The sequence below is a fragment of the Cricetulus griseus genome, chromosome 2 (assembly GCF_003668045.3).
Source record: "Cricetulus griseus strain 17A/GY chromosome 2, alternate assembly CriGri-PICRH-1.0, whole genome shotgun sequence".
NCBI lineage: Eukaryota > Metazoa > Chordata > Mammalia > Rodentia > Cricetidae > Cricetulus > Cricetulus griseus.
In genome coordinates, this window is record NC_048595.1 from 47,885,630 (window position 1) to 47,900,898 (window position 15,269).

The 15,269-nt window shown below is 41.0% G+C and overlaps 1 protein-coding gene across 1 annotated transcript in view; it reads right to left on the minus strand.

The window, feature by feature from the left end:
• The window catches only part of Lepr (leptin receptor), a 61,271-nt gene that overhangs the window by 34,243 nt on the left and 11,759 nt on the right, over nt 1-15,269 (minus strand). The window contains exons 4-6 of the mRNA XM_035438951.1: nt 7,745-7,950; nt 5,661-5,803; nt 3,991-4,135 (exon numbers count right to left, since the gene is read on the minus strand). Coding sequence (XP_035294842.1) covers nt 3,991-4,135; nt 5,661-5,803; nt 7,745-7,950 — 494 coding nt within the window. The remainder of the gene's footprint in view (nt 1-3,990; nt 4,136-5,660; nt 5,804-7,744; nt 7,951-15,269) is intronic.

Genomic DNA, 15,269 nt, shown 5'->3' on the forward strand with positions numbered 1-15,269 from the left:
CAAGGGTGTCTCCTCATTCTATCCAGAAAGCTGAGCGTGGAGGTTCCTAACAACCTGTTGACCCTTTTGCTATCTGAAAGGACAGACCTCACCCTAATTCCCCAGACTGATTTTTCCTAACCATTATCCATCCTTAGGGGATATGTCTGAGTACTTTATGGCCTACTGACCTCTATGCCACCGATCAGAGACCACACTAGATTCTAGGCCCTCACACCCATGGTCACACATATTTTGTAAAGAGTCTCTATGAAGCCACATCTTAAGCTTTATTGTGCACCTGGAATTGGAATTATTGTTGCCTGGAAGCCTTTTCCCAAACTGTACTGTTTTAAATATGCTGACAACGAACCACCTGGTATTAGATGCCCCAAAGTCTGATCCAGGTTGACAAAGTCAATCACTGGATTTTTATTCTTATCTCTTTGTGTGCAATTCACTTCCCTGTGTGACACCTGCAGGGACCTCCACATAGCTATCTCATATAAGAATGCAAAATATGAGCTGGCATTTGAAAAACCAAGCAAATATAAACTTACAGATAGACATGCATTGTAAAGAAAAACAGAACTAAAAGCATATCCATCTAAAGACCTAAATTGAAGGAGATCAAATATTTGGCAAAATGCAACAAACCAGTATATCATACAGAGTTTCTAAAAAGCATTTATATTCAGTCTTGAATCTTAGCAAACTTGGAAAAACAACATTGATTCTTTTAGCGCTGCCTCTTTTCCTTGAAGGGGAAGTTTTAAATTTTAATTATGAAGTAAGATAAGAAAGAAACATCTTTCCATGGAGGCTAAGCACATTGCCCAGTGGTTAATAAAGACAGGCTTTCAGTGTAGGTAGGCATGGGGGCCTTCTATTTCCTCTGCACAGCTTCCCTCTTCCCTCCCGACCTGACCCCACAGCACCACATAGAAGCCTCCACCTGGGATACTGTGGTTTTCCTTCCTCCCATGGGATTCCTAAAGCACAGCTAGTCAGTAAGACCCGATAATAGAAGATTCAGTTTCCCTTAGGAACCAACCAAAAAATTCAGAAGCTGAATTATCAGACTCTGATCACACACATGGGGACAGTAGAAAGTTATCTGAGGAATAAAGATATAACATCACCATCTAAATCTCCTCATGCCAGGTCCCTGAGTCTCCCAGGCTGAACTAATTATTTAAAACTTGGTTTAGCTCTCTCGAGCGATCTTACTTTGTGCCATGCAATCTAAAGAGATCCTCCTATCTCTTTAGATCTTGGGATTCTGAACAGATTGGCTTCGAATTCATAAACAAAAATAGTATCAGATTGTCACTCCTGTTAGGAGTCAGATGCTGTAATACGCACTTCATTGTGTTATTTCACTATATAAAAACCATCCACATAAAAACATCTTGATGTTACAGACAAGGAAACTGAGGCACAGAAAGGTTAAGAACCTCTCCAAAGAAATCATAATTATGGCCATTGTATAAACTGGCAGACTCCAAAATCAATGCTTCTAAGACACTGATGCAACTTGCTTTCTAACTAATTAACACTCCTTCAATACGAAGTAATCGATAAGGGAATCTGTTGAATGATGCAGATGAACTGTGCTCAGTATTTGACATTGCCATTTCTGGGTAACCACAGTAAAACTGAGTAGGCAGACGACCAAGGGAAAATTAAGTGTCTTCCTAAAGTCACAACTCAACGGTGGCAGGGATGGAAATGGCACAAGGTTCTCAGGGCTCTGATGCTGCATCTCACCTCCCTGAGGAACCTGTAAATAAACTGCAGTTTCTCTGATGTTAAAAATAACCTTGAGAGGTGGCTGGATGCCAGACACACATGAGTCACTGCAGCCAGATGGAGAGCCCAGGAGGTCGCTCACACCTATAAAGGACTGCTGCATCGCATGTGCCAGAGGTAGAAGTCCAGGTCAAATGCAGGACAGCCTCAGTGAGCATCCAAGAGTGTCAGCTGAGCCCACAGTGTTCTCAGAAGTAAGAAGCTCTAGGGTGGATTTCCAGGCAGAGCTGTATTGGGCATTCTTAGCTGATACCAACATGTCGTTGGAACACTTATGAGTATCAGGGCAACTGACTCCAAGAAAAGAACAGGAACCACCCACAGTTTGAAAAGTTTCTACCAAGCTTGCATTATTGGTAGGAAAACCTGATGTAGGAATAAAATCCATTTTGTACTGCTGACACTATATACAGTGGAAGAGCAATCAAGTCTATGGGAAACAATCACAAGACATTGCAGCACACTGACTACAGAATGAGATGTATCCGGCAAAATGGCTGCATCTTTACTGACACCTTGAAGGCTTTTGAGATGAATACAAATTTGATCCTCTGAGTTATGATGAATCTAGGATTCAAACCAAAGTTTGAACAAAATAGCCAGAGTTAGGGGAGAAAGGAAACACACACACACACACACACACACACACACACACACACACACACACACACACACACACACAGTTTTAGGGTCTGGTGTCAATGCATAGGGAAAATATGGTATCCACTCTTGTGGAGGGGCCACTCTAAAGATACTAGCACTGCTCGGATGCTATTTGGTAGCACTACAAGAGGTCCTGGGGTTAGAAGGGCACCTGGTGTTCCTGATCCCCAGACCCTTGCTGGATCACCTGGTCCTGTCCAAGTGGCTGGAGCCCATCCCAGCAGGTGATGACTGCACAAGTAAGAGACACTGTAGCAGCCTCTGCTGTTGCTGCTCCAGCACTGCTGGAGCCCCAGCACCCTCCAGCACAGGTCACTCCATCCCTACCTGAAGCCCCACCTCTAGGAACTGTAGCTCCTCTACCTGGTTTGAGATCACTTTTAGTCCCACCGACTGACCTGCTCCCTAATCAAGGAACACTGATATGCATGCCTGTCTTCATGTATAAATGCCCTCTACCAGGAATTAGAGGTCCATCCTTTTCAGGAATATATGCATCAAGACTCTCTTTCCCCTGTAATGCATTTCATGAAATTGTGTGTTGCCTGTGAGCTCTTCGTCCCCTCTCCCTGTATTAATAATAGCTAATAAAAATACACAGAGCAGCAGCAACAACAAAAAACTCTGAAGGTATGAAGACTCGACTCAGAAAATTCCAAAAGCAGTGAGATGACCTGGTAAGTGCAGTGCTTGCAGCAGCAGCCTGAGAACCTGAATTCAGATCCCCAGCACCACATCAAAAGCTGAGCACAGTCTGTGATCTCAGCACTGGGAAGCAGTGACAGAAGGATGCTAGGGGTTTGCCCAGCCAGCTAGCACAGCTGAATCAGCAAGCTCCAGGCTCAGGAAGAGAGCCTGTCTCAAATAATAAGGCGAAGGTAGAAAAAGAGAGCCAAAGTTGACCTCTGACCTCTGTAAGCACCCCCACACACACACACACACACTTATGTGTGCACACACACCTCTAAAAGTAAGCGTTTGACATGTCTATCTCAAATGAATACACTTGGATTCTAAACATACATTAAACAACATAAGTGGTATTCCCTACTAGGTTTTTAGAGTGGAAATTAAATTTCACATTATTTTCTTTTTATGTCTTTGGAGTATTCTGCTATGTAGTCCAGGCTGGCCTCAAACTCATAATCCTCATGCTCCAGAATCCTGGAATTCATAGGCATGGGCCACCATGCCCAGCTTAAATATTTCTCTTTCTGATACTAAAAAAAAAACAACTCCATAAGAGGGTGTTTTGGAAGCAAATACATAAGAATTCAGGTGCAATAACAAATTAGCCTGCTCAAGATTTGAGTAAAATGTAGCAAGGCACAAGCATGCATGTCTATAATTCCAGCATTTAAGATCAGCCTAAGCTATATACACAGACCTTGTCTCCAAAAAGAGCTCTAAATAAAATGTTAATATTATTCCCCCCTCTTGCTGGGGGAAATACAAATTGAATATGCCCATGATATGCTGATGGGAGGAAGCCAAAGTCTGGGAGAATGTTTCCAGAGAAACTTTTACAAGGCCTACCTTGTGTGGTAAAGACTCGAGGCAAACTCCAGTCACTCCAGACTCCTGAGCCGTCCAGTCTCTTGGTTCTCACCTGAACCTCATATGAAGACCCAGGCAGCACACTGTGTAGCAGCAGGGATGGAGCTGAGACAACTTCAGCAGCCTGTTAAAGGTTATGTTGAAACATCAGAGCATCAAGTTGGTGAGGAACGTTTGCCAAAACTGGTAAGTAAGCCTCGGCAAATCTCCAAGAAGTATAAATCTTACAGATGAACCGTCTGGCCACAGAATTAAAACAGTAATCAATGACCAAATGAAAAACAAATGTAACTGTCAATAAAAAATTAAAGAGCCTGTAGATCAAATAATTGTGACAATTAATGAGTATTAACTGAATACTAGTGCCAATATGGTCTTTAGGATTTTTGAGAAATGGTGCCAAAGTTATTGGGAATTTTGTAGCCATTTTGCCATCCATCGCACATCTGGTAGAAAACAATGTACAGAGGTGTAGAGGGGGCTGTAAGGGTCCTAGAGAGGAAAGCTGCACAAAAAGAAGGACATGAAGGATACTGATATCCTGGCCCTGGTGGCTACATCCTGACCCTGAACTACAGGGCATGAGTCACCACACCGGAAGGGAGGGAAGACATCTAAAGCCAAACCCTGTAAAAAACAAACTCTAGCTAGGATCTGCTTGTGCAGTACATTGGGTTTTCCAATAATGTGCTTCAGTTGAACTCCCTGCTCTCTTCAAGGCTGGGAGAGGAAGAAAGGGGTCATAGGTTAAAGATCACGAAAAGCATAAGGCATGCCTAGAACAACATCAGGACTTTCACTTTTATAGTCCTATGATTACCGATTTACTAATGCTAGAACAATATCAGAACCTTTATATGTACAGTCCTGTGATTTCTGACTTGCTAACGAGGAAGTAACTCATGGCAGCCTTAACTCTGCATGAACACACCGGACATCAAGGGTTCCCAAACTTCTCTCTGCAAAAATAAGGCCTCAGAAAAGTAACAGTTCTAAAAAGATCAATTTCTACCTTGGAATGATGCAACACTTAGGTTCACTCTGTGCTATGAATGCATTCATGTGACCCCACAGGCCATTCGTGACCTCCTACTCCCCACCCACTCCTGTCTACTGCCACAGAAGTTTTCACTGTCAGCCTCAGTCACACTGGCTTTCTTCACTGCTATTCCACCTACTTGGCATCCAGGTCCCCAGATACCAACAGAGCCATCTCCTCCAAATCCTTGCTCAAATATCACCCTCCTAATGAGGCATGCCCCAACCTCCACTTACAATCTTTCCCCATCCTCTTTGATCACAATTTATCTTGCTGTATCTAGAATAGCTCCTGGCAACCAATAGGCACTCAGAAAACACTTTATCACAATGGAAAGAGGATGCTGATTGACTTCACAGCACAAATGCACACTGTGTGTAAATACACTAAGCAATGAACAAGTAAGAACACAGATGAAAAAAGTTATGTTAAAATTTTTTAACTGGATTTCCTGTAGAGTCTATAAATTATCTCAATATGTAATATTCAAAATAATCCAATCCTCTCTAGAAAGCACAGACATATTTAGCAGGCAAGGGTAATTTCTAGGAGACTTAGGTTTCTTTAATTGCTTCTCAAAATTTCACTTTCTTTACTAAAATACACTTACCTCTCTTATAACTGTAGTATTCTCTGAATATTTGACTTGATATTGAAGTGGAAACAGTGCCTCCGTTGGACTATCCCAAGAAATCTTTAAATTACCATCATCTGTGATTTCCATATGCAAGCCTAATGGTGGATCAGGCTTCACTTAAGGGGAAAGAAAAAAAAAAAAAAAAGACTTTTAACCCAGGCAATTTTCACAGCAATCAGATCCAAATAAAATGAAGTTGAGATGAATTGCCAGAATAGCTTGCCTTTCAAATACTTAAAATCATTTGAGGACTAATTACAGAGTTAAAGCATGGCAGGCCCTTCACTTGTACCATACTTATCACAGCAAACCACTGTCTTTCCACTATGTGAGAAAGCCTATAAACCAGTAAGTGGGATTGTTTTCATAAATGTGATTTCCTTCTATAAAAGTCTGCCTAGCTGGGCGATGGTGGCACACGCCTTTAATCCCAGCGCTCAGGAGGCAGAGGCAGGCAGATCTCTGTGAGTTCGAGGCCAGCTGGTCTCCAGAGTGAGTGCCAGGATAGGCTCCAAAACTACACAGAAAAACCCTGTCTCAAAAAACCAAAAAAAAAAAAAAAAAAAAAAAAAAAGTCTGCCTAACTTCACCTTGCTTAGTAATTTTCAAACTTGGAGTCACTGTACTTGCTGCTTTCATGGCCATGAGGACAACAGCAGTATGCAGAACACTATTCAGAAAATGCACAGACCTAGCAAACGTCAGCATATCTAGTCACATAAAATAATAATCCAAACACATCTACTCAACTCAGAAGGAACACTCCCATGCCATTGTGAGGCCTGACTGTCTCTAGACATAGGCGTGGGGACTCTTAGATTAATGGGGATTTTAACCAGGTAAATGATTTCTGAGTTCAAATGTAAGTGTGCATATTAACATTTGTATGTATATGTTAGTACTTGACTATGTCAACCATAAAAAAACCTTCTAGATATGTGAAGAAACAATTTAAATATCTTACAGGTAAAGATTACTTTAATAAATTACGGTTCATATCATAAAGGAAATTTAATCAGCCATTAAAAAATCACATTGTAGCAGAATCTTGAAAATGTTTAACTTCTGAAGTTCAAGAGACTTTCCACAAATTCACACTTTCTTTTATAAAATTCATTTGATTTTTATTTGTGTGTGTGTGTGTGTGTGTGTGTGTGTGTGTGTGTGTGTGTGTGTGTCTGTGCATGCACACGCATTCAAGTACCCTAGGAAATCAGAAGGTGATCCTGGGCCTCCAGGAGCTAGGGTTACAGTTGTGAGCTGCTGTGTGGGTGCAGGAAATAACCCTGAGACCTCTGCAAGAAGTGCTTTCAAATGCTGAATTGGTCTCCACACTTATACTCAAGTTTTTAATAGATATATTGCAAATCAGAAGTGTGTATAAATGGTAATCTATACATACATTTCTCCTCTGCACATTGCAAGGTTTGTATAATTAATAGGAATTACTAATTATAGCTTGTAGAAATTGCCATTATGATAACAAATTTACTGGTTTGCATTATATTTTCAACCAAAACTGGCTTAGTTCTCACACATCCCATCTGTTGAGGAATTTTGAGAGGGTTTTTTGTTTTGGGTTTTTTTTTGTTTTTTGTCTTCTCATTTATTTTAACTTAATGACACTTATTTTTTGTGGCTTCTTACAAATTTAAGTTATTTTAAGCAGTAATAACACTAAACAACAAGTAAATTTTACTGTGCTTCCAAGACCAAAAACAACACACAAAAAAACAGAGGTTTTTAATAATTTTCAGAAACAGTTAACTGAGATATAAACAGGTGATAGTCAAAGAATATACATCCATTCACTAAATCCAAGACTTAAAGAGGCCACTGCTATTTCACAGGACCACTCCAGCGCTAAGGTTAGAGACATTTACTACAGTGAACACATCGGTGAAGCTGCCTGTAATACCTAGTACTACATTTACCATGGTTTTCAGTATTGATCAAAGTGATGTAAGCCAGTGGAAATCTTTAACCCGTAAGTAACCTTTCAACCCCTTCTCCTGATTGATTTCTTAGTACCACTGTTACTCTGAAGTGCAACTTACCGACAAGCATTGGCTGCACTGACATTAGAGGTGACTGAAAAGTCACACCAGCAGTTGTCATTTCCAAATACATCAGAAGAGAGTGGTTGAGTTTGTCTCTTGGTACTGGCACATGACAGTCACATTCCTCAACACTGCAGTTGCACTGGACAGTCTGAAAACTGTCTTTCAAGGGGGCCAGAGGCAAATCACCTATGACTTCAGGCCTGTATTTAAATATAAGAGCAATGTGTGAGCATGGATGTGGGAATACTGGACAGGTTTTTGAAAGCAGGGCATCAAATTCAGCTTAAAGACAGGCTGTATCAGAAAAAAACAAAGACGAGAGAGCAGATTAACCGTCCAGGTAGCATCAGCAAGGGGCCACGGAAACACTAACAATAAAGAAAGGCCACAGCTCTAAGATACCATCCACAGTGAAAATGTCCTTAAAAACAAATAGGAAAAGAAAGGCCTTTTCCAGGCACACCTAAACTTACAAAATCATCTTCAGATCTCATTATAAAAATGCTCAGAAAGGCTTTGGATACAAGAAAATAAAAGAAGGTTGAAATCCTGTGTCATACAAAGGAATGAAGTTCAACGTCAAGGATAATTATTTACTGGCTGATTAAAGCAAAAATGTAAAAACCACGTATTTACAGGCTGTGACATAGACTAAACTAAAGTATGGGGCTTAGCAATCCAGCTTGGGAAAGCTGGAAGTGAACAACTGAAATGTTCCACAACATACAAAGTGATACAGGGTCACTTAGATTCTAAGACATGTCATGATTCGAAAGCTGCTAAAATAATTGGTCGCATAGACAAAGCTAACAGGCAACAAAGCAGATTAAATGGGATCATAAAAAAAAGAACCTAAAAGAACAGAGAAAAGTAGCTGGGCAGGGGAACACACCTTCAATCCTAGCACTCAGAAGCAGACAGATCTCCGAGTTTGAGGCCAGCATAGTCTACAGAACGAGTTCCAGGCCAAACAGAGCTACACAGAGAAACCCTGCCTTGAAGAGAAAAGAAAATGACAAGAAATAATGAGATGAGAAAAACAACAGAAGGCTTGAGAATAGAGTTGGTGGCATTAAATGCAAATAGTCTATCTCACTTAGAAGGCAGTCAATAGCAAAGTGGGTGAAAAATAAGACCCAATTATAAAACCTCTCATAAGAAATCAATTTCAACACTAAAATGCAAATTTACTACAGAAGACAGAAGAAAATATGCTATTTCAAGATAAATCAAAATAAAGCTGAATGGCTACATTAATGTCAAGAAAGTAGAATTCAATAAAATAATTATTTACCACAGTAAATAAGGTCATTCATAACAAAAAAAATTGTGCAGGGGGGGTCACTAAAAGTACATAATATACTTTTACCTAGTAACAGACAAAAATAGGCTAAGTCATAGTTACTGGGAAGTTTAACCATTCTCTAAAAATTAATGTAACAAGCAGACAAAATAATTCCGGATTAAGAGCTAAACAGCACGGTCAACCAACTTGACCCACGTAGTGAGATTACTTCTCCACATGCTAGCCATAGTAAGTTCACCTTGCAGCAAGCCAATGTTTGGCATGGCCAAAATGTGCAAAACAGGCATCCCTCCCATAGAAGGACAATGTTCGAAAGAGCAGCAGAATTTCTGATAGGGCAACGAGAGAGTGGACCCAAATATGTAACTTGCTACTATCTACTTAATTCTTATTTGCCTTCAAGTAAAGTTTGTTCATATATATAAGAATTAAGTATAGAGTGAAGAGGAGGAGGGTGGGGAGTGAGGAGTGGCTCCCAGGTGATGGGGAATGTACTATGTATGTTTATCTTATTGATTGTTAAATAAAATATTGTTTGACCAATGAGACAGCAAGTAGACAGGACTAGGAGTCAAAGAGGATTCTGGGAAATGTAGTAGAGAAGTGATGATCCAGGCAGGAAGTGCCATAGCAAGGAGACTCATATTTAAGCGAAGGAGAAACAGGAAGGGCCCTCTTCTCCCCTCCACTCCTGCTCCAGCGGCACAATGTGATATAATAAGATAAGTCTTATAAAATATATAGATTTATGATAATTAAGACTGAGCTAACAGATGAGGAATCCTAGTCATTGGCCAAGCAGCATTGAACCTAATACAAGTTTCTGTGTATTCATTTGGGCCTAACTCGGGCAGGCGGCTTGCTTAAAGCACACACGTGGCAGTGGGGCTCAGGCAGCTTTTGGTGGAAAGATTTATCGTAACACCCAGGTATAGTGTTTGCTACATAATCGTGAGGACTGTATTTTGAATGTCAAGAAGCCATATAAAAGCTGGATGCAATCACATCTACGACCCCAGTACTCTGACTGCAAAATGGAAGCAGAAGCAGGAGAGTCCCCGGGAGCTCTTGGGCTAGCTAGTCTGATCTGTTAGCAATGAATAAGGACACCCTGCCTCAAAACAAGGTGGGAGGTGAGGACTGTTGTACTCGGACCTACACACACCTACACACACACACACACACACACACACACACGGGTTGCTAGTAACTATTTAATTCTTAGATATCTGAACAAACTTTACTTGAAAGTAAATAATGAGGCAAGAACATTTTTTTTTTTACTTGTACAAAACTTTCTAGTTAGAGGCATAGGTATTTAGAACTCAAAATTCGTTGTTAATAGCCACATGGTTCATAAAGGCATATTTGGTACAATATTTTTCTTCCCAGGAAATTTCTCTATAAATATATTAGCATTTTCTAAGCCAGGCATACACTAAACTATAAAAATACTACTAAAGTGTGCCACCTGAGGCCCTAACTTAGGAGAGTTGACAGCCAACCCCAGTCCACAGCCCTTGAAGAGGAACTTTACCCACATTAGCTTTGCAAATTGCCTATTTGAAATTTCATGTCATGAGCTGTAAAAATGGTTCTACAAACTGGGCAGTGGTGGTGCACGCCTTTAATCCCAGCACTTGGGAGGCAGAGGCAGGCAGATGCCTGTGAGTTGAGGCCAGCCTGGTCTATAGAGCAAGTTCCAGGAAGGCTCCAAAGCTATACAGAGAAACCCTGTCTTAAAAAAAAAAAAAAAAAAAAAAGTAGCACAAGCTGGGTGGTAGTGGTACACACGTTTTAATTCCAGCATTCAGGAAGCAAAGACTGGCCATTCTCCCATTCACTTTGTGACTTTGAGGCCAGCCTAGTCTGCAGAGAGACTTCCAGTACAGCCAGGACTACACAGAGAATATATATTATATATATATATATATATATATATATGTGTGTGTGTGTGTGTGTGTGTGTTGTGTGTGTGTGTGTGTGTGTGTGTGTGTATGTGTATATGTGTATATGTGTGTATATGTGTGTATATGTGTGTATATATGTATATATGTATATGTATATATATGTATATATATGTGTGTATATATGTGTGTATATATGTATATATGTATATATGTATGTATATATATTTCATTAACTACCTAGATTACAGCCTCTGATAATTAATTTTCTCTTCTGCAATCCTTTCTTGTATGGCATCATGAGGAGGCTGATTTGAACTCAGGTGTCCACACTGAAAATTTCTGACCACACCCTGTGTTCAAGCACTTCACCCATGGATCTGAGCCCCCTCACACCCCTGAATTCCTCTCTTTCTCTTTATGGCCTCAATTCAGACATATTGCCAGGTGCTGCCTAAGTTCCCCAGCCCTGTGCTGCATTCTGGAAATTTCTCCAACTCTAGATAGCTAGGACAATTCAGAGTCTGTGTTAGCATTCAGGCACACCGGGCCCACCCCTTGGAGACCTGGAAGAGTATGTCACCCCTACACACATGTGCTTACCAATACTCAGGCAATACTCTGATCTGCTCAGGGCCCTGACATCATCTTCAGCTTCCTCACTACAGCTATGCCCACTTAAAAAGGCAGAACCCCGCCTGCTTTTCCTCTTCTTCCTCTTCTTTTCTTCTGCCCATCTCTCTCTGTCTCTTTCTCTCTCTTTACTTCTTTGCCTCTGTCTGTCTCTCCTTCTCCTTGGTTAAGCAACATCCAGAGCCTCCCCACCTACCCTGTGGGGGCTCTGGGGTCAGGCACTTCCCAGTTGAGCAGGAGATAAACAAGACTGACTTATGTCAACACTGGACACAAGCACAAAGAGCGGGATATGTCCAGTGAAATAACCTGCTGGTGAAAACTGAGAAAAGGGCACAGGTGTCATTCATTAAGAAAGAGTCAAAGAAGGGAGGTCACAAAAAATGAGACAAAGTACCACAAGAGAGAGAAGCCAAGACACACGGGGAACCATTCCTGAAACCACAAATGGAGGACTAGCCTGGTTGAGAGGAGAGCTAGTCAAGGTGTGGGATCTTCATATTGAGTTTACAGGTGATGACGAAGTATGGAGAATGCACGTGACAACAGGTAAATTAGATGGGGTCAATAGGAACAGTGAAACCATTCAAGGCACAGAAGTTTGTGTATGTGTGTTTTGAAATCACCCCATGCTGACAGAAAACTGGTGAGTGAAAGGAGTGAATCAGTTTTTAGTAGCCAGGAAGGTCCAAAGTCACTCCCCAACATGACCTGGCACAGCAATTCCTAACCTGACCTGGCCACTGCTCCCTCGTTCACTGGCTTCCTAGCTCAACCACTCTCAGCCTTTAGTCTTCCAGCTCGGCTGTCTGTGCCTCAGGCACTTGCAAATGCTCTCCCCTGAATACTTTTAATTTGTGCTGGACAATCCTTAGTACCTGTGTTCTGTCCCTCTTTTTATTACATGGCCACACTTTAAAACTTGGCTAAGGTATTTTAATGTTTTTACAACACCCTATCAGCTCCACAATGAAGGGTATTGTGTTGGGGTTTCCTACCAGACTGAAACATCCTACAGGGAAGTTCCTTAAAAGAGAAGGTAAACAACTCAAATAGCTTCAGGAAGTCCTTGAAACTGACCAGAATCACTAGATCCCTCCCTTCCTCCTAAGTAAACAGTAAGAACCAGAAATCAGCCAAACTGACTGGAAGAGGTTTAGGTCAACTTAAGTCACACTGACTGGAAGAGGTTAAGATCAACTGAGTCACTTGGAAACTCAACCAGCTGAGGTGCCTGCAGGTGTACAGTGTTTTCCAGGTTCCTGGCTTTGGTGAGCTGTCACCCACTTATGGGGAAGGCTTTGGTGGTGCAGTTGTTTTTCAATCATTTCTTTTCCTGTAAGGAACTCCTCACCAATATTCCTCTAAGTAACCCCAATAAAACTCATTGGTTCACCAAGGTGGAGTTTAAGGGCATCCTTACTTTGGTCTGGGCTCCCTATCTGGAGTGAATAATCCTGTGTTGTCATCCCCAGGAAAATGCTTGTCACACAACAAAGGGGAAGCCTGCTGTGAACACTCTTCCCTACACAAAAGTCAGAATGTGGGGCTCACAGAAGTGACCTTACAAAGGAAAGGAAGAACTTCCTCCCTGGTACAAAATAAATGCCTAAAACAGTCCCAGCATATCACACTTCTTGGAGTATCTCTCCTTCACGTTCTCAGACAAACATTAATATCTGAGCTCAAACAGTGCTGTCCCTTTGAGGACATATTTATAGGTTTTTAAACCCTTTATAAACATCAAATTTTACCTCCTGGAAAAACACACCTTTTTCACACATGGAAGTCTTTGAACGATTTCTCTTGTGAATTTTGATGGGACAAAATGGTGATTTCCTTAAAATAAAATGATACATTCAATTGCTATTTTAAAGCAAGTCCCAGCATTTTTAAATAAGTAAGCTTGGCCATGAAGTCATGCTTCATAAAGCACTGTGTATGACAGCTTTACCAAAGCATTCAGAGATGTTAAGAGTGGTCTTCAGAATGGAGTTTGCTCAGGAAGCAAAAGATCCTGGAATGACACTCAACCAAAATCAACAGCCTGGAATCAGTATCTGCATAATAACATATATTCTCTCTGGCTTCCAACCCCACAGCATTTCAGAAGAAATTACCTTTCTGGGCATAAGCATCTCAGAAGTAGACATCCCCTACTGATGAAAGAAGCAAAGAGCTTCCCATCCATAAATGCAACCTCCATTTCATGACCCAACAACAAAATTAATTTTTTAGGCATGGAAGAAGATAACTCATAAAGTTTTGATTCTGAATAGAATATTTTACAATCCCTCTCCCCCACCAGAATGATCCTGGAAATGGCATACATGGAATATGACACAAACAGAAAGTCTGGAAATCCTGGCAGATTATGCCCACAGACAGAAAATGCCAATGGAGACTGAGCAAGCAAGGTTGAGGTTCAATGCCCTAACAACTAGATATAAGCCATGGATTTATCCATCTGTCCTTTGGAATTACTTTCCACCAACAGCCATAATCACTCTCTCCATGATTCTAGTCTGCTTTTCTGTTGCTATGATAAAAACACTGACCAAAAACAGCTTGAGGGAGAAAGGCTTTATTTGGCTTATAGGTTACTGTCCATCATGGCAGAAAGCCACCTTGGGAACCCAAAGCAGGAGCTTGAAGGTTTCTCATTGCCTTGATTTCTATACAACCCTGGCCCACTTGCCCAGGAAGGCACTGTCTATGGAGGGCTGGGCCCTCTACATCAATCAGCAATCAAGAAAATGCTCCATAGACATGTATACAGGCCAACTGATAGAGGCAGTTCCTCAACTGAGAGTGCCTCTTCCCAAGTATGTCTAGATTTGGGTCAAGTTGACAAAAATAGAACCAGCACACCCAGTATTTTTGAAATCTGCTAGATCACAATTTGGTTATCTGGTTTCCCCTCTAACCTACCCAATATGGAAAATTAACTAGACTCCAACTATGGTTTTTCCATGTGTCCAGTTTATCCTAGGTGCAAGGACTCTCTCAAATTCGTCCTTTGGGTATTCTTTCTTGGCAATTATTAGTTATTAAAAGGCAAAGATGGAGATAAAGACATAGTATTTCTAAAACTTCAGCTATCTTATATATGGACTAAAGATAAAGGAATATGGTCAACTTAGCCATGCAGGAATAAGCAACACCTGTGCCATAGTGAGTCTCATGCGGTTATTTATAGATACAGAACACAGAAGGCAAATGAGTGTCATCTGGTGCACTTCTGTTGAAGGACAACTACAACTCAGCAGCTTTCTCCATTTACAATGTGTACAGGGTTTAAGGTCTCAGTGAACTGATGATCTGTCACAGAAATGAAGATAGGAACTCTATTTGACACTTCCTCACAGTTGTTCATTTTTCGTACCTTTTTGAGGCTTTCTTTTTAATTAGTTGTTTAAGTAATAATACTAAGTACTAGGTTTCAATGCAGGTTCTTCAGACATATGTGTGTTTCAGGATAAATAAATGACCCGGAAACTGATATTGTGGTTCAAACTTCAAGCTGAAGATCAGAAAAGCAAAGTAGCGGGGCCACTTGCTCTTACCACTACCTCAGGCCAAATAGGCTGATCCTGCTGCCTCTCCTCAGCATTCCTGGAGAATCCTGAGACTGAATGTCTTCCTATCTTCAATGTGGATGGAGAATGAATGA